Source organism: Polyergus mexicanus, unplaced genomic scaffold, assembly GCF_030449975.1.
Source record: "Polyergus mexicanus isolate NDT 795.1 unplaced genomic scaffold, iyPolMexi1.0 SCAF_12, whole genome shotgun sequence".
In the NCBI taxonomy this organism is placed as follows: Eukaryota; Metazoa; Arthropoda; class Insecta; order Hymenoptera; family Formicidae; genus Polyergus; species Polyergus mexicanus.
In genome coordinates, this window is record NW_027223332.1 from 8,132,170 (window position 1) to 8,155,234 (window position 23,065).

General features: G+C 38.7%; 1 protein-coding gene across 3 annotated transcripts in view; it reads right to left on the reverse strand.

Moving 5' to 3' along the window:
• Ten-m (teneurin transmembrane protein Ten-m) overlaps positions 1-23,065 on the reverse strand; it is a 525,552-nt gene that overhangs the window by 362,263 nt on the left and 140,224 nt on the right. For all 3 annotated transcript variants that reach the window (XM_070305173.1, XM_070305172.1, XM_070305177.1), the window contains exon 2: positions 9,401-9,483. In XM_070305173.1, coding sequence (XP_070161274.1) covers positions 9,401-9,416 — 16 coding nt within the window. In that variant the 5' untranslated portion in view covers positions 9,417-9,483. The remainder of the gene's footprint in view (positions 1-9,400; positions 9,484-23,065) is intronic.

Consider the following 23,065-nt stretch of genomic DNA (forward strand, 5'->3'; position numbering starts at 1 on the left):
AAATTAAGATTCTTATATTTGAAACTCAAATTTTAGACGATCTATGATTCGCGACAAAATTCGAAAGAGAATTCTATTTATTATTATATGTAGATAGATTCTATCTCAAATTATGGGTTATTTAAAGCAGGCTTTATAGAAATACTTTGACGTGTATCTTCTGATAATTCTGAAAAACGAAGAGAAAATATAAATATATAAAAATTTATAATTCTCGGAGAGAGATAAGTTGTATCATTCTTTCGTTTTATTATCAATAATTTCGCGACATTAATAAGCATTTATTAATGCAGTATCTCGAAAATTGTACAATCCGCTTTTGTGCGGATTGGCGAGGGCACACGCACACACAACGCACGCGTAAACACGCCGTCGTTCACGACGACGATGCGGCCGCTGCAGGTGCCCTGTCACGGTCATGACTGATGACCGACATTACGATTTGTCAATAACAATTGTCCCGGGCATAACCGCCCCCGCGCAAACTGCAACTGATAGCTAACATCGATTGTCCACGTCGACGTAACTGTCCGCCACCCGGGGTGACCCATAACACATCCGCACCAAAAATCTGCCGCGGACAGCCGGGCGCGAAAACGGATTCGCTGCGCCCGGCAACGGTTGTCTCGCGGCCCCCCGTACGATACGCGACGTCCATGCGAACACAAGCGGCCGATCATTTCGCAGCATTGCCAATTTTTGTGTATTTTTTTTCGATTCCTTTTTTTCACCCCCATTTTTTCCCTTTTTTCCTCCCTTTTTTTTTTTTTTCAACATTCGAGGGTCAATCCGCGCGTCAACTCGCCCGCCGCTCACCTGCGTGGAAACGAAAGCTATCGTTCCGTCGGGAAATAACGGGGACTTTTTGTTTATCGTCAAGTGTCTCTTTGATAGACTGACGTTTAATGTAATTAAAATTTGTCCCAACGAGTCGCGGTGTTTCGCGTCATTCATTATCGGCGTATGAAAAGACACTTCATTATTTAATATTAATATTAATATTTTTTAATTTCGGGACGCACTGTAATGTCAAGCGACACTCGTGAAAAAGGTATTATCGTAAGTTGTAAATGTTATACAAGTAGATAACGATCTCGTCTGTAATATCGGCGTTACTTTACCATCATTTTCGCAAAGTAACGCATCTCGGACGCGAAAAATCCCGTGAGATTTTTTCCTCGACCACTCGAACGCCCCGCTCTCGTAACGAGTAGAAAGAAGTGGATGTAGGAAATTCAATTTGATCGCCGACACGATTTTCGATTGGCAGACAGCTCGAGAACAGCGTGTGTGTCTGCGAGTACGACCAAGGACAGAGAGAGAAAATGAACGTGACCGAGTCTGTAACGAGTCGCATTGTACGACTGAGGAGATCTTTCTCATCTCCCTCGATACTTCTCTCTCTCTTTCTCTCTCTCTCTCTTTTCTTGCTCCTCTCCCGCTCGTTTTATTTTCTGTGGTGGATTTATCGTCTGTTCGTTCGCGGGTATACGCAGCTTTGCAGGGCAAGCTGTTGAAGAAACGGCCAGTGTCCTTTCGAACGCCGTTTTTCTTTCTCTGCTTGATTCGTAGGCGTCTGGAAGATCTATGCTTGAATCTTTTACTTTCTATTATTACAGTGTTAATTTATATAAGACATTAAAAATACTAAGAGATGGCAAATGAAAATAAAAAATTAGGGATTAATATTGATACATCTTTATGTACAAAAATATGTATGATATTAGTATATATCAAATATTATTTAAAGTTTAAATTGTGGATAGACATCTGTAAATATTAATATTTTTTTTTTTTTTTTATATAGAACTCGTGCAGAATTATGCAGAATATTTACACCTAAAGCACACAACGCGATTGTATCTTGAATTCAGTATCCCTTCGTTACTTGAATGGAAACGTTGTTGTGTAGAAGGCTCTGGCTAGCGCGAGGGAGAAAAAAATACATTTCAAGTAGAGGCCGTTGTGGTTAAACGGGTACTTCTTCTTCCCGGGAGTCCGTCCCGATTCATGCCGCGCGAGACTTAAATGAACTTTGCAAGGGCCGCGATTCTCTCGTACCTATGTCCGTCGGTGGAAGCGAAGCGGACAGACGACGTAGGAGTGCTATATCTGGCGGAGGTTAACGTTCACCAGACGCTGAAGAGGCCCCCCCCGAGTACCGGAGGCGTGCTCGAGAGCCTCTATTGAATTAACTCCATTCACCAAATTGCTCTCGCATTATGCTGGATCACGCCTGAGCTAACCTCCTGCGCCTCTGTATCGCTCAATCTCCCTCCCTCTCTCTCTCTCTCTCTCTCTCTCTCTCTCTTTGTCACAAACGGCATCACCGAAGACGAAGTCGTTGACGATTGAAATTCGCGTTCCGTTCCACAGAAATACGCGTGCGCTTCCCTTTGTGGACTCGTCAAAGCCAGTTTCCTTCGTCAGGACTTCGTTTCGCCCGGTCAGGTCACGCTATTCTTTTAAACGCCATCCTCAAGATTCGGTTCAACCATCGTCCTACTCGTTATCGGTAAGAATATCGAGATATCGGAAAATTTAATTGTATCGAAGTATTGGATTTCTCTAGCGAAGAAAGAAGAAGAACGCCCCGACATTGATTGGTTGAAAGAAGTATCAGGCGAAGCGCACTCCGTTCTTTTCGTTGACTGCGAGTGGATCACTTGGCAAATAATAATATAGACATCGCATTTTGCCCGTAAAATATTAATTGGTCACTTAAAATTACAACGCGGAAGCGACAAGACTCAGTATTCGAATCCTGAGCGAGAATGTCCGAGGAAATCTTCTTTCGCAAATGACATCGTTGCTCTTCGTTTCGCTTCGCGGATAGCATCTATAGAACGGCGTTGTTGAAGAAGTTTTCGCGAAATACTGCCATGTTGGACAGAGAGGAGGATCCTTCGAGGGTTTTCTCTCGACGAAGGTTGACGAGAAGTTAGTGTTATTACCGTCATTGAGGGTGTTCCAACGAAGCGTCTGTCTCTCTTACGTGCGATCCTTAATTTACCGGAAAGCTCGTCCAGCAATTCTCCGCAAAATTTAGAGCTCCTTGTCCCTAAAACTTAGCGTCACACGTTTGGGGCGAATCTCTCTCTTCCTTTTTCCTTTTCATCTTTTTTTTTTCTCGTCGAGACGCGCGGTATCATAATCGTAACAATCATTCCTAAATCGTCGTACGCGGAATACGGTGTCTCGCTGTATGAGGTCATTGTGTAATTTTGATACTGTCGACAATCGTATAAATCTCAATGTAGTCGCCGGGGGAAAACAGATGCATTGAAATGCGCGTACTTTATTAGACGGCGAAACACGTATGTGGCGACGGGTCTTACATTTCTCCGCCGGTTCGTAAATAGCGCGCAGTTAAGGCACGTAATGAAATCTAAATGGCGATTGTGTGCGCGCCGGAGGCAACGGCGATTGCAACAGTGGCGGCGGCCGCACGGCAGGTAACGTTACGAGGGCTCTTATCGAGCGTATGCCCTGAGTGCAGGTGACTAATCCATCCTCCAGTTTGCTCATTGGTGCAGCAACGCGCCCTGCGGACTTAAAGATTAATCTTCCATACCGAATGAACGGGCGTAATTAATGGAGGTAATTAGATGTATAATATGCTATAATATAACTTCTTTGATCAGAAAGAGTAAGAAAAAATGTACCTATAAAAAAGTGCATTAAATTGCTTGAAAAGATCAAGTATATCGATTATGCATATATCATTGGTATAGATCACATGATGTATTAATAAAATATAAGAATTGTGTATATACAGGGTAGCTCCGAACGTTCCAGCCAGACTTTGAGATAAGAAATTTAATTCTGAACAAAAAATTTCCTATAAATATAGGTCGAAAAATGCTTCCTTAAGAAGTTATCGCTGAAAAACCTTTGATGCAAAGGAAGAACAAAAAGTGAAAAGAAAATGAAACAATAAATTTCTTGAAAAAACGATAAAAATAAAAAATAAAAATCTTTTTCTTTTATGAAAATAAAATAAATTTTTTTAAATTAGAATAGCAGGTAACAGTAGAAAATGACTAAAGACGTGAAAAAATTAACTGTTCTCAAAATGTCCTCTTCCTAGCTCCAATACGCACTTTCGGCATCGAGTAATCACCGATCTAGTCGCTTTACGGATTTCCTCCTGATTCAACTTTAATCGATCTAACAATAAGTAACAAAAGCACTTTTTGTACGTTTGAAACTGGTTATATCAAAATCTATGGAACGTACAACAATCATTTTGATCTCATTTGAAAGATAATTTAATTTTCTACAACTTTTGTTTCGGTACTTTTTATTAAAAGACGCACATTTTCCATGATATTTGGGGAAAAAATGTATAAAATAATTAAGTTTTTGAGCGATGACTTCTTAAGAAAATATTTTTCGGCCCATGTTTATAGGAAATTTTTTGTTCAGAATTAAATTTTCTATAAGATCTCAAAGTCTGGCTGCAACATTCGGGGCCATCCTGTATAATAAAGTAATGTAATATATTATATATTTGTATATACATTTTACAGAGTTTTATAAATTAAAAATTTTTCTCTCTCTCTCTGCGCCCTTTAATTTTTCTATTTTCTTTTTCTTATTTGTGATTTTGTTACTTTCTGAATTTTGCGGTTTCTACACATTTTCTGTGGTTCTTACGCCAGTGCGGCTGTAGCACTCATTACACTCTGGCAACCGCTGCTTTAATTTCTCTTTGCCACGTACCCTTCCTCGCGGAAGCCGACCTTTCTGGCCGCTTGACCATTATTTACATCTACTGCCATTCTAATTTGATAGTTTTTTTTTTTTTTTAAATTCATTTTTCGATACACTCTTTAACGTTTATATTTTTCCTTTCGCCTTTTACGATTTTTCTGATCATTTTAATGCAAATGTGAGGATGTTCCTTTCTTTAAATTCTTATTGTACTTTGTGAGACTTTTTAATTACGAATGCATTCTACATACACGCAAGGTAAGGTAGCCAATCAGCATATCCCGAGGGTGCAAGGACACATGCTGTCGTCCCGCATCAACATGTTTTCTCCCCCTTTCACGGCCTAATTATACTCATATTCGACATTATCTCGTCTATCTGTCCAATAGTAAAGTCACACGGGGCGAAGGGAGGAGACACGCTCGTAATCTAGAAACCTCCCTCGGTCGTTCACATGCAAATGTATGCCGAGACGGCCATTAGGTTCTCCACGGATCCAGGCCGATGTACAAGCGGACACTGATCCCGGTTGCATCCTTTGTCCTTGCGACGCCTTTCCAGCAGTTCCGTCTCGTTTGCTATTTTACGGAGGGATATCTCTCCGAATGAAGAAGAGAGCGTACAAATTAGTCGGATCGTTAGTGAAATCCATATTAACGAGACACGCCGGTTCTCCCTCAGTGGAAACGCACTCCGGATCCCATGTTAATTCCAATCCCCGAGTCTCCTCGGCGACGCACAAAGAGGAGAGTCGCAGCGATCCGTATTCTTTTGTCGCGGTAATACCCTCCGCCAAACAAGTCTTGAATATTTTAAACATATTTCATAGAAACGCATAAATATTGTCTGAAAATATATTTCTCTCTCTCTCTCTCTCTCTTTCTCGTTGTTGTAGTGACAGGGACAAAAAAAATACATACGCATGTTTCAAAGTATCCGCATGCTCGACGCAGATGTCGAGCACAAGTCAAAGGGACTGATTAACCATCTGTAATTGAAAGAATGCAGAAGGATAATCAAGTAAGATAAAACAATTGAAAGAAAGAGGATAGAGAGTACAGGCCGCGCAAAAGAAAGCGATATGTCGCGACATTGCAATCTTTTCACGCATCAAAGGGCAACATCGACGCGTGATCGATAGTGCGCCTTGCATCGGGTATAGATTCGCTCGGATATCTCGTCGCGGCAACCCCTCGTTCCGGAATTACACGCGCGACACAAGTGCGCGTCGCGCTGCGTGTGCACATCCGCGCGATACACGGCGCCGATATATGTACATATAATATTGTACATATCTCGCAGCATCGCTTTTGTGCTCCTCGCGATTAAAAGCTGCATAAACTGGCGCCGGCTCGTTTATTTCTGGCCGTTCGAAAAGCGTTTGCGCCCGATGTACGCGAGAAATATTCGCGAAAAGATCGAGTATCGATGAAACTGTTAATAACGCGCCAATTTTCCAGATACCCGTTGATCTTCCCCGTCAATTATTATCCGTCCCCGATATTTTACGAATAACATGGAAAAAATTACATAATTTTCAATGATGCGAGTAATGCGGTGGAGAAGTGCGTGTTATAATGTGTTTCTACAAAAGAGCGTCGGGATATTCGGCGTTTTTACAATAGAAATTGTTTGATTCCCATGTGTATCAACTGTTCGATATCGCCAAATAATTTCAATCGCTCGATACGCATCTGCGGTATAAAATCCACTATCGTCTCTATAATCCCCATTCGTCTGATGGAAGGCGTGCACTTTTGCGTGAAATTTCCTATCGATGATCAGCTCGGTACAAATAGAACCCGCGAGTCTAATTGAACTTTTGGCGCAGTGAGCCCTTCCTCTCTCTCTCTCTCTCTCTTTCTCATCGTTCGTATAATTAAATCGAGCGCCAGACGTGTGAGTCAATTTACAACAAATCCGCGTGCGTGCATCTGCGGCGATAATAGATGGCTCGATTAGCACGAATCAATTAATCGTAGTTGACGCAGCGAAACCAAAGTGTCATTATCGATGCAGACTAAAACGAAATGCTTTTGTAGATCGATTTGGAGCGGTTCATTTGCTGAAATCGTCGAGTAAATAACGGACGAGAGATCAGCCTGATTTGTCTTTCGTAATTTGAGCTCTTGGCAAACAGTTGTTTGCAATCTGCGCCCATTCACTGTCTTTATTGTATTGAGTTCCGTTGGAAATTTAAATTGCCAAAACGAGAAACGGGAAACTGCGTTGCGTGTTGCCCAGCCAATCGGTTATCGAACGTTAATCGGCTTTATGGATTCTGTGTCACAGTATTGATCCAAATAAAATTTATAACAAATTTTATATTTTCGTATTGTATTCTCTTTCGAATCTGCACAAATAGGTGCTTTTCATAAACTGAAATATTTTCGTTATTCTCATGCGAGAGAAAGAGAGAGAGAGAGAGAGAGAGAGAGAGAGAGAGAGAATATTCTTCTTCTTTATTCAAATACATATTAATATCGTTTGCATTATATAAGATATATCGCTCAAAAAAGAAAGAATGCGCACTTTTTTTATAAATAATAATGATAAAATGTATGTGTGTGTGTGTGTAATGGAAAACGAAGGTAAATTATCAGAAGTTTAATTTTCATCTTTTCTCATTATTCAGATACTTAACATTGAAAATTAATATTGAGAAATTATGATAAAAATGATAGTTTTCCGTTAAATCTTTATGTAGATTAGAATAGATTGATCGGAAATTTCGTAACGCAAATCTTTTTTTCTAATCTTTATAACGCACAATCAAGGGAAAATTGTTTATAATGAAGAGGGAGAATAAGTTTTGCGATCGATTTTCCTTCATACATTTCATTTCATCTCAATTTATAATAAGATTTATATTTTATACTCTTTCTGAGGTCTCTTCGAAGTTTTAATTACATAGCCACGCTAATGTTCTTCCTTTTTATTATCGCGTTAACGCCCTGATAGAACTCCCGCCTTGCGGAATACGGATACTAAATTCACGAAACGCTGATAACGCTTAAACGAGGTCTTTAGATACGCGGAAGGAACGAATGCCGGCAAATTCCTTTAGGTAATTAGCGTGTTCGTAAGTAGTAGAGTACACGGGGATAGAGCGAGGTATAAGACTTCGTTTGCGTTTCCACGATACGTACGCATGGATGGACTTTCCCGTTTTACTATTACAGTCGTTCGCAAGTGCACACAGAGATATACACGCGTGATACAAAGGATGCTCCATGCAACCGATGGCGTAACTGGGTCGGACTTCTTGCTTGGTGTAGCGTGATTTTGTGAGATGTGCATTTAACACTCTTTATTCACCCGCCACTAGTTACTCCGATCGAATTACTCATACGAACCCCTTTCGCTTTAGGGATAATGGTAGATGCGCCCCCGAAACGTATCCAGACGCGCGTCATGCAAAGGCCACGGCGCGTCGCCCCGTCACGTTCGATTTTATTGCGATGATTCAGACGGCGTGGCGAGCATCGCCAAATGCGCTTTGAATAGTTCCATCGCCAGATTGTAAAAAATGCGAGTTACGGGTCCGTTTTACGTGCAATTCCTACGTGGAATAGTCCCGGACGTGTATTCGTATGGAGATTTAATGGCCTAAATACACGCATATCAAACGGAGAAGGGTGCTTTTTTTATACACGTGCATACATATTTAATGTCTTCATTTAATATCTCCTTTATCTTCTTGCTTTTTTCGCGCGATTAAATATATCACGAGAAAAATGAATATACGAGTACGATCATTTATTGGTGCTCAATTATTAAAACATTTTCGTAATGCCGTTTTAATGCTTTTTTAGAAAAATAAATCAATCTCATTAATTTTTCTCCGCATTCTTATACTTGTTCACTTGCTCGTTTATTATCCGTAAATTATAATTTTTTCGATTAGATCCAATTAAAAATCACGAGGCTATTCTCATTTGCTTCAAGAATATACTCGAGCTTGATGAAGTACAATAATATATATACAGTTTGACTTAATATTTTGTTTTATAAAGAGAGATAGTGATTTGCTTTCAATATCCTAGAATACACACTTTTTATATAAAGATATAACGTTTATATAATTTATGCCGTGTGTTTAAAAATATTTTTATTATTTTCTCCGATCTTTCATATATTTTAAAAGATCTTAAAAGGCTTAACGCATCTCTGTTGATTACTCTTGTATCGATCAGATGATAACGTGATGGACGAAGTGAAAACCTGCAATAGCGTAACTTTGACCGTCTATTAGACGATCCGTACACGTCTGCATCGAGTCGTTTCCCCTCGTTAAGGAATGTAGGTGGATGAGAGAGGGCGAAGATGGCGTGCGGATTGCGGAGGCAGTCGCGAGCGTTTTCGCGCTTCGCAGCCGCAGCAGTTCGAAGTTACCATTCGGAGCACGTAGATTGCTAACCTAACTTGTTTAGCGGTTTTAGCGGTATTTGATTAGTTGAGTGAATTTCCGAACTGTTTCAGACCGCCTCCCGCTCACTTGGCTGGGCTGGAAATCGGACGGGGACACAAACCTTGGGTGAATTCGATAGATACACAGAGATATATCGGTGACGCATTCTTCTCCCTCTCTATCGTAAAGCAAAATACGTTTACACTGTCGGAAGAAAAATATATATCTCTGTATTACATTTTAGAATACACGATATTTCAAGATTTCACTTACCTTGCGAGTAGTTCATGTCCTTCGTTCATGTACCTCGATAGTTACTCCTTGCCGGAGTCGCAGTTACGTAAGGGATAAATCACCTGAAATAAATCATAATTAAAATTAGTAGAATAAAGCTGACAAGAATAATTTGTTAAAATCGAATACACAAAAGCTTCTTCTGAACGTACATAATATGATAAAAGATTATTTCAAGAGAAAACGATTTATAACGAAAGTTTTTTTATAGGGGTTGATACATAAAATGAATATTCTATCGGCGATCTTATAACTGGGACGCAACACTAGTACGTTGATTCGATTGCAAACAATTCGAGCGAGGAATTCTCGGTATTCGAACTATATTCAAGCGTTGACGACGTCAGATCAAAGATAATATTGATTCTTAGTCAGGGAATGAATCGGGTGTTACATCCGATGTTCGAAGTTCGCTCTTCGCGACCGCAGCGATTTCGAGGATGATAGCGAGGAACGTTAAATAAAGAGGATATTTGGCGGCGGCGACGACGCTGACCCCCACGAGTAAATTAGTTCCGGAAACTATTTCCAAGCCGGTTTAACGGTCGACGTATCACCAGCGATCTCTCGTACGTAAGCTCGGGAACTCCTTCGACCATCGTGCTGGCCGAACACGTTTTGGAAATGCCCCGCTGTGATTAAGGCTGACCTTTTTCACGAAACGAACGTAATGTAATTTAAGCAAAATATTGATCGTTACACGATGATAATATTTTTTCGCTCAAATCTAATTGGCGCAACTATTGTTTTATAAGAAAAAATTGCATGATATATTTTTGTAATATACATATAAAAGGCTCAAGGCTAAAAATATGGATCTTATGCTGCTATTGATATAGTAACGCTCGAATTTCTTCCATCCCTTTTCATTTGGAAATTTATAAACCGTTAGGTTGTAATATAAAAGAACTTATTAGTTATATAATATCGAGCCAATTTTGAATTTTTTTTAATGATCATTATAAGAAGGAAGAAATCTCCACATCAAGATCTTGATAAAAGTTTTATAAAGCATCGTAATTGTGTGTTGATTGTCGTTGAATATTACTAAAATACAAATAGCTCACGATAAAAGAAATCTTTTTCTTTAGTTGAGTGCTTTTTTAAACAAAGTTTTATTTCAACCAAGAAAAAAAAATCTGTTTCTATGATAATTCTGTCATGTACGCGGGCTTTGTGCTATGTAAACGAATATACTACATGTATGAGTGCAGGCGTTGAAATTTAGTTAAGCTCAATATGGTTATTGTTTGCTTCAGCTTTTTACGATATTGGTTGCCGAGAAAAATATAACACAAAAATAGTTTTATTTGCACCGTGTTTGTATAAAAATAGATTACGGTTATTCCCAAATGTAGCTATATTTAAAAGACAATACGCAACGTTCATCAATATTATCGCAATTTCGTGCAATTCCTGATATCTCTTAGTAATTGGAAAGTTTATTTTTATTTATTGTAAGGTATCTCGCAAATATATAGAGGATACTTTAAAAGGTTAAAAATTGCATATTGCTTTATATTGATTTATGCAATTTAATAATTTCTAAAATATGTAAACGATTTTTTTTTTTTTTTTTTTTAAATAACATTAAATCATAGTTTATAATAAAAGAAAAGAATAAAGAGTTTTTTCGAAGATATTTAGACACTTTTATGATTATACGACATTTAATTATAAAATTGTATATATTGTATAAATGATTAATATTGGTTTGTCTTATACAAGTACAAAGTTGACCATGCATTGTTCGACGTTTTATTAGCAAGTACACGAACGCGGATAGCGCGTCAAAGACATCCCGTCACGTTGGATATGAATTTTGAAACCGTACACCGCAGACCGACGACAACGCTGAATTCGTCAACGAAGCTCGACAGAAATTCACATTTGGTGTAGATGGGTGTGCGCGAAACGGTTAAATTTGCATTCTTGACCACACAGAGGCAAAGAGAGAGAGAGAGAAAGAGAGGGGGGGGGAAGAGAGATAGAGAACGGCCCGATGGAGCAAGGAGGTGAAACTAAACTGGCACAAACGAGCTAATTTGCTCTCATTAGTGCGACTGCATACATTGTCCTCGTTATGAGCGGCGGCATGTTAATTACACTTACACGTTGTCCGAACAGGCAGATAATGCATCCGGTCACCCAAGGTACCGTCGTATGTGTCTGCGAAGGAGAAACGGAAAGGGCGATCCTTTCGTGTCGCGCGAACCGTTTCCGTTATTTCTGCGAGTCAAAAGCGTTTTCGACTCTTAAACGATCATTCTGGCGAGAACCAATGAGCGGTAAATTTGATAATTCATCGAAGTGATAAATAAAGCATGTCTCATATTCGTTAAAAGAGAGCTGTAAATATAATTGAGACTTTTTTAGTCGAATTACTTGCGTAAACAATTTCAATGTAGCAATTTTAAGTAAAGTCAACATATACATCTGTAAATGTCAGTTCCGATAAATCGTATCTGATACGAAATTTAAGGAATCGCGCGAGATACACGGGCGAGTAGGTGGCCGTTACCCCCTTTCGTTTATTCCCGCGAGGAAGTTTTTCCCCGATGTTTCATCTGACGGAGGAGCACAGCCGATCGCGTCGCGGTAAGGCGCGATGGTCGCGGCATTGCGCCGCGTTCCGCATCAACCATCCATCCGGGGGATCTCACGGTCGGTGTGTAGCCGAACCGCGACGGGGGATTTAGTTGTATTTTATTCAGCCACTTTATTCCAAGACTTGTCGCAGTTTTACATTTCCATCGGCTGCTGCGGGCGCGGCATGTGGCTCACCGTCGGTCCTATTCCTACACGTACTTACTACCAACTCTACGCAACGCTCTCTCTCTCTCTCTCTCTCTCTCTCTCTCTCTCTTTCTCTTTTACGACAGCAACAGCAGCTCTTCTTCCATTTTCCTTTCCATCCGGTTTTCGCGAGCCACCAACACACCATCACTCTTGGTACACAATCGTCTCCTCAATGCTCCATCTTTCGTCTGCTTTTTCTCTCTTTCCAACACTCTTCATCTTCTCCTCTTGTCTTCTCTTTCCTTCGTCGCCCATGACTCCAAGAATTTTACCAGCTTCCCTCCTCTCTTCTCGACGTCCACCCTGCAGACTTCATTTCGCCTTATACCCTTCACCTACTCCTTATTCCATTCCTACTGTGCGCCTCGCAGTCACCCCCGTTTTTGCGACACGCCTTCCTCGGTATCTTCATTACGCAGCTTTGTCACTACTCAGCGAGCTCACTTAATTCGCATAATTCGCGCAATTTCTGTCTTTTCGACACGCCCCCGCCGTCCCTTGTCGTTTTTTTTTTTCGTCCTCCTGTCTCCGCGAACGAGGGTTCTTTCGAAACAGTAGGAAGCCACTAAAATGGAATTTTGGAAGATAATATTTTTCCGAGGACGAAGCGAGAGATGAGGAATATGACTACATTCTTTCTGTTGTCAATGCGCGTATCCCGATGATATCACGTAAAAATCTTTGTGAAATTAAGAATAAACTTAAAAATTAAGAATAATCTTTTGCATATATATTTCATTATTAATATCAAGTCTCTCGTTTTGATTTCGTTAAGCGATGAAGTTTCGTAAATTGATATAAAGAAGATTAATTCAAATTAAATAATTCTGTCGTTGTTATTTCGCAGATATATTGTATATTTTTAAACGTAGAGTGGGGATACATCTCTCTCTTTTAAACCAATGTAGACAAGAAAATATTTCCCCTGAAGGACGCGGCGTCTTTAGTGCTTTGCTTGCTGCAGTATTCTTAGTCATTAATGACAGGAGACGTGCATCTCGGGTACCGAGGAGAATTTCTTCTTAGGAACGGGAGATTTTCCTGCTTTCCTCTTTCCCTCCCTCTTTCTCTCTCGCTTGCGCACCGTGCTTATTTCTCTAGTTCTCTCCTTCGAATCTCTTCTGCTTTCTCTCTTGGATGGAGACGTTGCGGTCGCTAAATGGATTCGTGCGCATTACCGCGTCAGTCTGAATGTGGCTCAACCCTTGGAATGGTATACCCTTTTTACCCTCCCATTAGACTTGCGCCACATCTTTCTCGATACGCACGAGCGCGTGCAGCATACTACGCGATATATATAACGAGAGAGAGAGAGAGAGAGAAAGTTGTATTAACAAATTAATTTAAATTGAAATCCATAGCGAACGCTCGAAAGTTCATTCTGTAGACTGAAGAGTTCTGCGTTATACGGTTTGCCCCAGTTTAATTCGCGCTTTCACTGTAATTCGTAATACATATTCGCCAGCCCGTTAACGCTCGCGCGTTTTTCCTCCGACAGCCATAAAATTACAGACAATTTTCAACGTTGAACGATCTGAACCACCTGCGCCGCAAAGTTCTATGATCACGTCACAGTAGCGTTACTCTCGGTTATATTTATCGTCTCGGTTATATTGTAGTTATCGGACGTTATTTCGTATACGCGAATACCCGAAAATATCGTTGTGAGAATACCGGCGGTGTGTGTTGCATCAGCATGATTGGTTCAATTCGCGATATTGCTCGTGCATCGTCGCCGCTTCATAAACTCACACATGGAAAGTAAGCAGTGTGTAGATGATAAAACTTTTTTACGATCCATTGTTATCGTGAAAGCTCTGACAAGATAAATTTAAGAAATTTTACATCACCTTTACAGCTATATGCATATCAATCGAAACACGGTTGAATATTCATGTAAAAATATATATTCTCTATTGGATTCTCTTCAAATTTGACCGTTTTGCGCACCATTTACAGCAAACGTGAATTTCTGTCGAGCTTTGTTGACGAATTCAGCGTTGCCGACGCTCTGCGGCGTACGATTTCAAAATTCATAGCCGATATCGACAGAATGTTTTTAACACGCGTTCATGTCCGAGTTCGTGTACCTTGTAATAAAACGGCGGAGGATACACGGTTAACTTTGTACCGACAAAACAAAACAATATTAATTGTCTTTGCAATTAAATAATCACAAAAGTGTCTAGATAATCTTCAAAATAATTCTCTATCTTCTTTTTCTGTGAATTAATATCGGATGAAAGAGTATTCTATCGTTTATGAAACTCTTCTTATATTAACGTAAATAAATATTTTATTCAATATTCGCGCAGCGATTGTTCGCTATTAATCAAACTTGTTTGATTAATTATTAAATATTTTAATGCGAAGTTAATATCATGCACAAGACGGTAGTTATCCTATAATCTAAATACGTATTTTGTAGTCTCCGATTTTCTTGAAACATGTGAGGATAAAGTCGAAAAGGGTCGAATCGATTTTAAATAGAATCGTTCGCAAGAATGGACGTTTCGACGAGTATTGCGCCTGGTATTTTCTGGATTTGCATAGGATCGAAGCCGTAGCAGCTTTTCGAATACATAGGTACATATATTTCCCGAGTTCGTCCGATTTGTTATCCCGCACTCTTCGCGACCCGAACAAGATGCATTGACTGGATGGACTATTGGAAGAAATAGTCCACGTTGACTGTAAATTACGTCGAAAAATATTTTATTCCGTTTCTCTAATTTATTCTTACATTTTCTATCATAAATCTTTTAGACATATATTGGGCATTATTTACAATGTGTGAGATTATTTTTAACACACATTTTTATAGGACATATACATTTACATCTGATATTATTCGTAGACAAGGCTTGTTATTCGTATTACATGTTTATTTTTCTCATCCCGTTTAATTAATTTACTCGGGTTTTATATTTAAGATGAGACACGCGGTATCGAAAATCCTCTGGAATAAATCACTAGCGGACTCAAAAGACGGCGCAATATCTCAGATGTCGATTCCTTTGTTGGTTGATTTTAGCTCTCTATCGACATTCTTGAAAAGTCAAATCCACATCGTGCATAGACTTGCTAAAGGAACTTCACAGCGGAAATGGAAACAAAAGCGTAGAACAAAGGAGAATAAATATTCAGAATATCCGCAAACAAGGCAGGTTTACGATTTTATTTATAAAAATTGTAGAGTTACCTTGATCGCCATGTTACGAATGCTTCTTTGCTGCAAAATGCCCTGAGGGATAGAGGGGCGCGAAAACGTGTTATAGAACTCGAAAGAGAAAGTCTGAGGAAAAATGTACAGAGACGGTAGTGCAACTATTCGACAGATCACAAAACATGAAAAATTAAATGTAGTTTAGCAACATTGTGATATTTATGTCCTCTTTTTTTTTTAATATTTAAATTTTATTATTTTTTATCGCTTTTCTCTTAAGACAAATAAAATTTTTCTCGCTTTTCGAACGACAATTTTGCCATAATAAATTCATGCCGTGGATAAACTTTTGCTTCCGTTCTCTTTAATATTCCATAAACTGATTTATCGCTTCAAGTTCTTAATTTTCTTTGTTGTCACGACGTATATATACTTTTATGTGCAAAGTATATGCGAGATGTACATACATGTACCTCGCCTTACTTGTCCCGCATACTTTCCTTTTTCCTCTTTTATTTTCCGTACCGTTATGTCGCTTCTTTCCCTTTTGTTTTATCTGTAGTGCTGCAAAAATGGTCCCAGCGTCGCAACGTTAAAGTGTATTTCATCTGGGAGAAACTTAACAGTAATAGTTTGCATCGTTTCGTCGAAAAAAAAAAGGTATCGATCCGGCAAATAATTACCGAAAATGTTGTACAAAATTCATAATGATCGAAATAACTAGTATATTATTATTTTCACGCAAATTGCAAAATGAAAAATCAAAAACTCGATTAATTATTTTCCCATTTTACAAATATTTTGACAATTAATATGAAAAGACTATGGAAAGAGACGTTAATTTATATAATATGTCGTTTAAAATATTATTAATTCATATTTATTTCTCGAAGAGATATTAAATTTTCTTCGATTAATATACTTATATTACAGTTATATACTTTTCATGTTTCGATCTACTCTCATTTTTTCAACGTCTCGCAGAACGTTGTCTGCGAAACTGACGGTCGAGGTATTTTCCTCGAAAATTCCCTCGAAGGGATACTTGATGCTTGTGTAATGACGTAGTCCGTGGAAGAGGATACCTTCGCGGGAGGCCTGTAGATTCCCAGGTCAGGTTTACAGGCGGTCAAACCGCAGCGTCGGATTACCGTACTCTTGTAGGAGAAGTCGATGGCGAAGGAGCAATAAAGAGAAACGGAAAGGTGACTGAGTAAGAGGACGGATACATTGTTTCCGCTTCAAATTCGCACGGTGCTAATGAATAAACACCGCGTCGTTTTAATTTTATTTCGAGAGTGTTACCTTTCATCTCAATGAAGACGTTAATCCCTTCTACCTTTCTTTTATTAGAATCGCGCGGCATGAATGGCACACGGTTGCCTCGGCTCGTGAAGCGTGAAACAGGTCGTGAACGAGGGTACTCGATAATCGAGTCGGCTGTTCGCGCGATTGCTTCATCGTCTAGGCGTGTTAACTGCACTCATTATCGTCGTTATCCGAAGATTCTTTCGTGCAACATTTCTGAACATCCTGTTTTTTCGCAGACTGTAAAAATGAATAGTGAATGTCTTCTTCCCTTGTTCTTTTTTTTTCTCTCTTTTATAGAATACTAATCGTACGGCTCCGGAATAATAAAAGTTAGGAAAGCACGATCAAAGGGGAAATGTTTATCTATTCACATAATGGGTGCTTTCCATTTAGTGACTCAAGTCGACACGAGTCTAGAGACTCTGCCGCTATTATGCCCACTCGATTAATTATCGTGCACGAAGAAATGGAAAAAAGTTATTTTTTCATAAATATAAATATGGGAAAGATACATTTATGGAAACGATCGCATTGTTATACAGATTCATATCACATATGGAAATAAAAAAATTCTCACACATTACTATCAGAGAATTATACGACTTTAAAATATTATTGATCATTGAAGTGAATAAACGCGTTAATATTTTCTATTCTTTCTCTGTTTTAAACTATAGTTTTTCGAGTGCGAACAAAAATGGCTGGCGTCGCCGGAAGAAGAAACGATTCCGCGCCGCTCTCGCTCAATTATTTCGGGGGTACTCGCGGGTACATGCGTACGTTAGAGAGTGATGGATGACGCGCTCGGAAACCCACCCCGCCACGTCGTCTCACGCCCTCACGGCTCGCCCGCGCCCTCCGTACCCTCGCGTGACTCGCCCGCCACGAGGGATGCCGCTTGAATAATTACCCCCACAGCGCACTAAACCCGCGTCTGACTACGTGAAATCCGAGCAGTGAATTCGCCAGACCGTAGCTGCCGTACTTTAAGGCCTTGCCGGTACTTTAAGGGCGGGTCTTTAATTAATACGCGCCGACCTCGCCGGCCGGCTGACCAGTTTCGCAAATTTCGCCGCGTTTCGCCGAGATGTAAATCGTTTCTTTGGCCGACGAGGCTTCCGTTAATCAAAGGGGAAAGTCTGACTTGTAATCCAGTGGCAAATAGATTTTTCAACGTTGTTTCGTTGTAACAATATCGAAATCTCTGACGTTAAATATATATTTCTAATTCGAAATATTTATAAAATAAATAAATAAATAAATAATTTTATTATAATTTTTAGGACTTCTCTCTCATTATAACCATCGATCAAATGGCATTAATATTATTCCGCTATTAAGATTACAACGTCAAAGCACATCGTAATTACAATTGCGTGATTAAAATATCAGAATTATTCCGAATAAAATTCATTCGATAACGGTAATTTCCAACAGGTTTTAGGGCGGTCGCGAGAGATTTCATAACGGAGGGTCATATACGTATAGCGATCAAAGCAATCGGTATCGCGGCGTCCCCGTTATACGGGGGGTGCTCGTAGCTGGAAATTTGATTTTGTGTGGGAGCCTTTTTTTCAATCAGTGTTATCGGCCAGTTGGCAATTCCATCATCAAAGGATGAACGGTGAAGAGGGGAACATGGGAAGGGAGCGAGTAAGAGAGAAAGAGACAGACAGGTAGGTGTAGGAGGAGACTGTACCATCGTGCGGGATAAAATACACGCCAGCTAACGTCGAGCGATCCGCTCTTGCCTCTTCGTTCTCGGGAATTGGAAAAGGACGGGGCGACGGTTTAAGCGTAGAAGGACTGCAACCTTCCAGACTCGAAGTCTCGGCACGTCGCCGATGAATGGTCTGACGAGACTCTGCGAGACTTTGCGAGACAATCACTGGGGAAATCTGGGGCCCCGTTGATCTACCCTTCGTCCTCGTCTGCCCTTTTCTCTCTTTCTATCTTTCTTTCTTCTTTCTCTCTCTCTCTCTCTCTCTTTCTATCTTTCTCGCGTGCACGCATGACGCGTTGCGTTGCTTCCTCTTGCACCCCTTTCATTTCCCGAGACACCGTTGTGTCTGTCTCTCCATGTGCCGGTCTCACGTGTATGGTACCGGTGACATTTAATCGTACGAACGAATCGCGATTAAATTTCTCACTCTCGTGTCAGAAGATCTTCCGAGTTACTGGCCCCAAAGGTGCAAGGGGTGACCTTTCCGAAAAAAAAGAACTATTACGATTATATATATGACGAATGACTTTAAAAGGTGTATAAACTGAAAATATCGGAACGGGATCTGACATAGCAGATTATTACGCGGACTTAAATGTATTTACGTTGGAGATATGAATATAAAATTTTTATACATGAAGCCGTTTGTGTATGCGTGTGTATGTGTGGTTATCTATTTTACTTCGATCTACTTTATATTGTCTATGAGTAAAAAATATAAAAATACGCTACGTATTTATATATATATATATATATATATATATATATATATATATATATATATATTTCTACATAAGTAAACATTTGGCAAAGGTGATATCATGTCTCTTACGCGTTTCCACTCTCCCGCGATTCGCCATCCTCTAACAACGTATTCCTTTTCGTCCGAGGGTAAAAACCGGGGTGCTACCCTACTCTCTAATTCTCATTGATTCTCCTGCTGGCGAACCACTGGGGCGGAAAATTAAAACTCTGGTTTCCTTGATCACGCCAACACCGAGAATGAACAGAATTCGCGACGCGACTTGTAAATAGATACTTTTTCTTCTTTGTCAATAGAATGTCTCCACTTTCTTCCATTCGTGAATGTATTTTGATCGAGACTCGAGATGTTACTGAACATTCGCAATCGTTGAATTCACTTTTAAATAAGATCGTATATTAATATTTATTTGATAGTTTAAAAAAATTATAATAATGACCGGAAATAATGTTAATTGCCGAAAGCCTGTTATAAACGGTAAATCTATGATAAAGAGATCTATTTAAATACACATTGCATCAAATATGAGCATTTACAAAATAATCGCATTTTTATACTTTTTCAATATATCTTATTCTAGATTTTTTAGATTCATATAATTGTTATTCTGCGAACATTAAAAAATACGGTATCAAAGATTTCTTGAACTTTTCTTGAACTGAATAATGAAAATTAAGAGGATTTTCTAATTAAAAGTTGAAATTGGATCTTGATATGTGAAGTACGTTGATGTTTAACTTAATCAGTTCTCGTTGTGACATCGTTAATATCGTGACGATTGAAATCTCGCCGTTTCTTTCAGTCGCGATAAAGCGAAAAATATAATATAAAGACGCTGCATATCCCGAAATAATTGAATATGCGTTGGAGTGAATTAGCGGCGGCGGCGTTGAATTAAATATAAGACGCGGGTAAGCCGCGGGGATCTGGATCGTCGGCGGTGCTCGCTATTAATGTCACCAGCCCTAACCACGGGACACCGTTGGAAGGGTGCATTCTTAATCAGGTGTGCCTTTCGGCGCACTCGCACGCCTCTCTTCCCTGACCCCCATTCCAAACCGAATGAGATAATAAAGCTGCATCCGCGGGAAACCCTAATAACTTTACGAAATCTGTGGATCAACTAATTAACGCGGCAGACTCGATATATTAATTATGAAAGAGCAATACGCGTTCAATAAAATATCATGGAAGTTTGATGACGTATAAATTCTTCTCTTTAATGATTATTATTGCGCAATTCTATTATCTCAGATATTTGCGTATAATTATTACATAACTGTGAATTAAAATTTTCGCATACATTATTCTAAGGAAATAGAATTTGATATCGTTGTCGAATATATTCTATACAAATTCCTTAATGTGGTTAATATTTTTGGTAATATGATTTTCTGATTTGCAGTTGAGATATTTTTTCAGCGATAACTTAATAAAAAGCCATTATTCTATTATTCATTGTTCATTATTCTATTATTCAGATTTCTATCAGTTAAATTCTTGAAATTAGATTTTTGTTCAAACTATTGTTCAAGATATTGTTATGTATTTATTTGTATTTTTAATTCTTACCAAATTCTTATCACTTATAGATCCTTTTAAATAACCAATATATTTCTTGAGAAGCACACAAACTTTATTTCTAACTGCGAATTTATAACTTAGCTTTAGTTACTTTGATATTTAATTAATTAATTGTATTTGATCGCTCCAACAAAAACATATTATTGTTATCGCAATATAAAATAAAATTTATTTGTCTCATTGTCAGATCGAAATTCTCAAAGAAATCAGATGTCATCGCTTAAGTAGACGCGCTACAAATCGTATATATATATATATATATATATATATATATATATATATATATATAATGTATATGAATATATATATATATATATATATATACCGTGACAAATTTACTTTCTTCCATTCGCGCAATCCGATGGGACAACCGCGTCGCCGGCGCGAGCGGCACAAAGGGTGAGCGATGATGAATTGGATGCAACTCGCATCCCCTTGGCGCTCCCCCGGAGGGTTCGTGACGTGTCCGATGTGCGGCACCTATATATACATACACACATATATACATAATATACATTTATATATATATATATATATATATATATATATATATATGTATACGTACGTGACATTTGCTCGTACACGATTTTCGTGGGTGCGCGGGCTACTTAACGATTCGCCCGGTTTTTGCGGCCTGGCAGTGTGACTCACGTTAGCGCACATGTGCCGCACACACGCGCTAAGTTCGCCAAGTCGGCGAATTCCAAAATGAAATTACGAATTATGAGCAGACGGATATTATATACGAGACGACGAAGGGGCGGTTGGCGAGAAACTTTACGATTCGCGGTTAGGTTCTTCAGCAGAGAGGAACGAGGTTTCGAAATGTCTCGCTTACGAGACGACCTTTAAGCCTATCCTGGTTTTTTCCCCTCACAGCGAACATCCGGTTCTTTCGGTTATTACATATCGCAATACAATGTCTTCGCCATAATTCAAGATAAAGTTTATGGAAATTGTAGGGGCTATTGCTTTAATATTGATTATTACAGATGCGGAGAGACACTTATATATGTATATAAATAGAAGTATTTAATAATCTATCGTTAAATTTGCCCTATCCTGTGCTTAAGATCGATGGCTGCTTTTAAAAAATGCACATGAGGTAAATTTTACGATTTGATTTGATTTTAATCGTTTGAAAATATCGTTAGAATTTTTTGTTCGTTGATGAAAAAAAAAAAAGAATATTTCATTATAACTTGAAATATAATAAAGAACTACGATCTACATTAAATAAATCATATTTCAAGAATATGTTGCAAAAGTAAGAAGCCGATATTCGAAAAGTGGAAAATTTTCTATGTAAAGGAATTTAAATAATTATTTAGATAAATATTGATATTTTGTCACATTTAGTAAATATATAAGTATTCGATAATTTAGGTTCTCGTATATTTACTTGCACAATAACTTTACAAGAACGCGTTTCGCTGATACAGCTCTCAATGGCGGTCAATTTTAATGTCCGATACCGTCAGTCGTTACATTGATGTAACAACATCAGTCGAATATTAACCTGAAATGAGCGTATAATAGCGGTGTCGGGTATTTGATGCCTGTGCTCAGGATGCACAACGTATGGCGTCTACTTGCACATGCAAGTTCTACAATATTAGGCTTACATTATACAATATACATCGTCCATGTAGTTAAAATTAAGCGATATATCGATATGCCGATATATACTACAAGTTTAATTGCATAAATATGAAGAAAAATAATATCAGAATATAATTCATACGAGAGAGATAACTATAGCTACGTCACACGCAAACACAATTAAAGTTAAAGATCTGTATAATTTTTTCATTAAAAATGTGTCAAATCTTTTTATATGAATTTTATTATGGTTTGAATATTTTAATAAATGTGTGTGTTTTATATGTGTATGTTTTATATTATTTAACATAAATTAATTTTGTTATCGAAGTTTAATAATCTCATATGTGTGATTTAAATCAGAAGTATACGATTTCAATTGAGTGAAAGAATGCATTCGTCGTTTTCATCCGCGTTAACACCGAGTTTTCCAAATCGTATCTGACACGCGTAAATTCGAAGTAAAAATCGGAATGAATCGAAAATATCTACGACTAAATCCACTCAATCTTTCTACACGCACTCTGTATATTCTTATTCCGAGAGATGATTGTCTTACTCCGGCAGACAATTGACAATTGTAATAAAGTGATTCAAAGTGCAAACCGATTTTTCTCTCTTTCTTTTCCTCAATTCTTCCCGTTGGTTCCCTAGCGGAGTGTAAATACGCATGGGATTTCGAGCATGTGCTCGTAT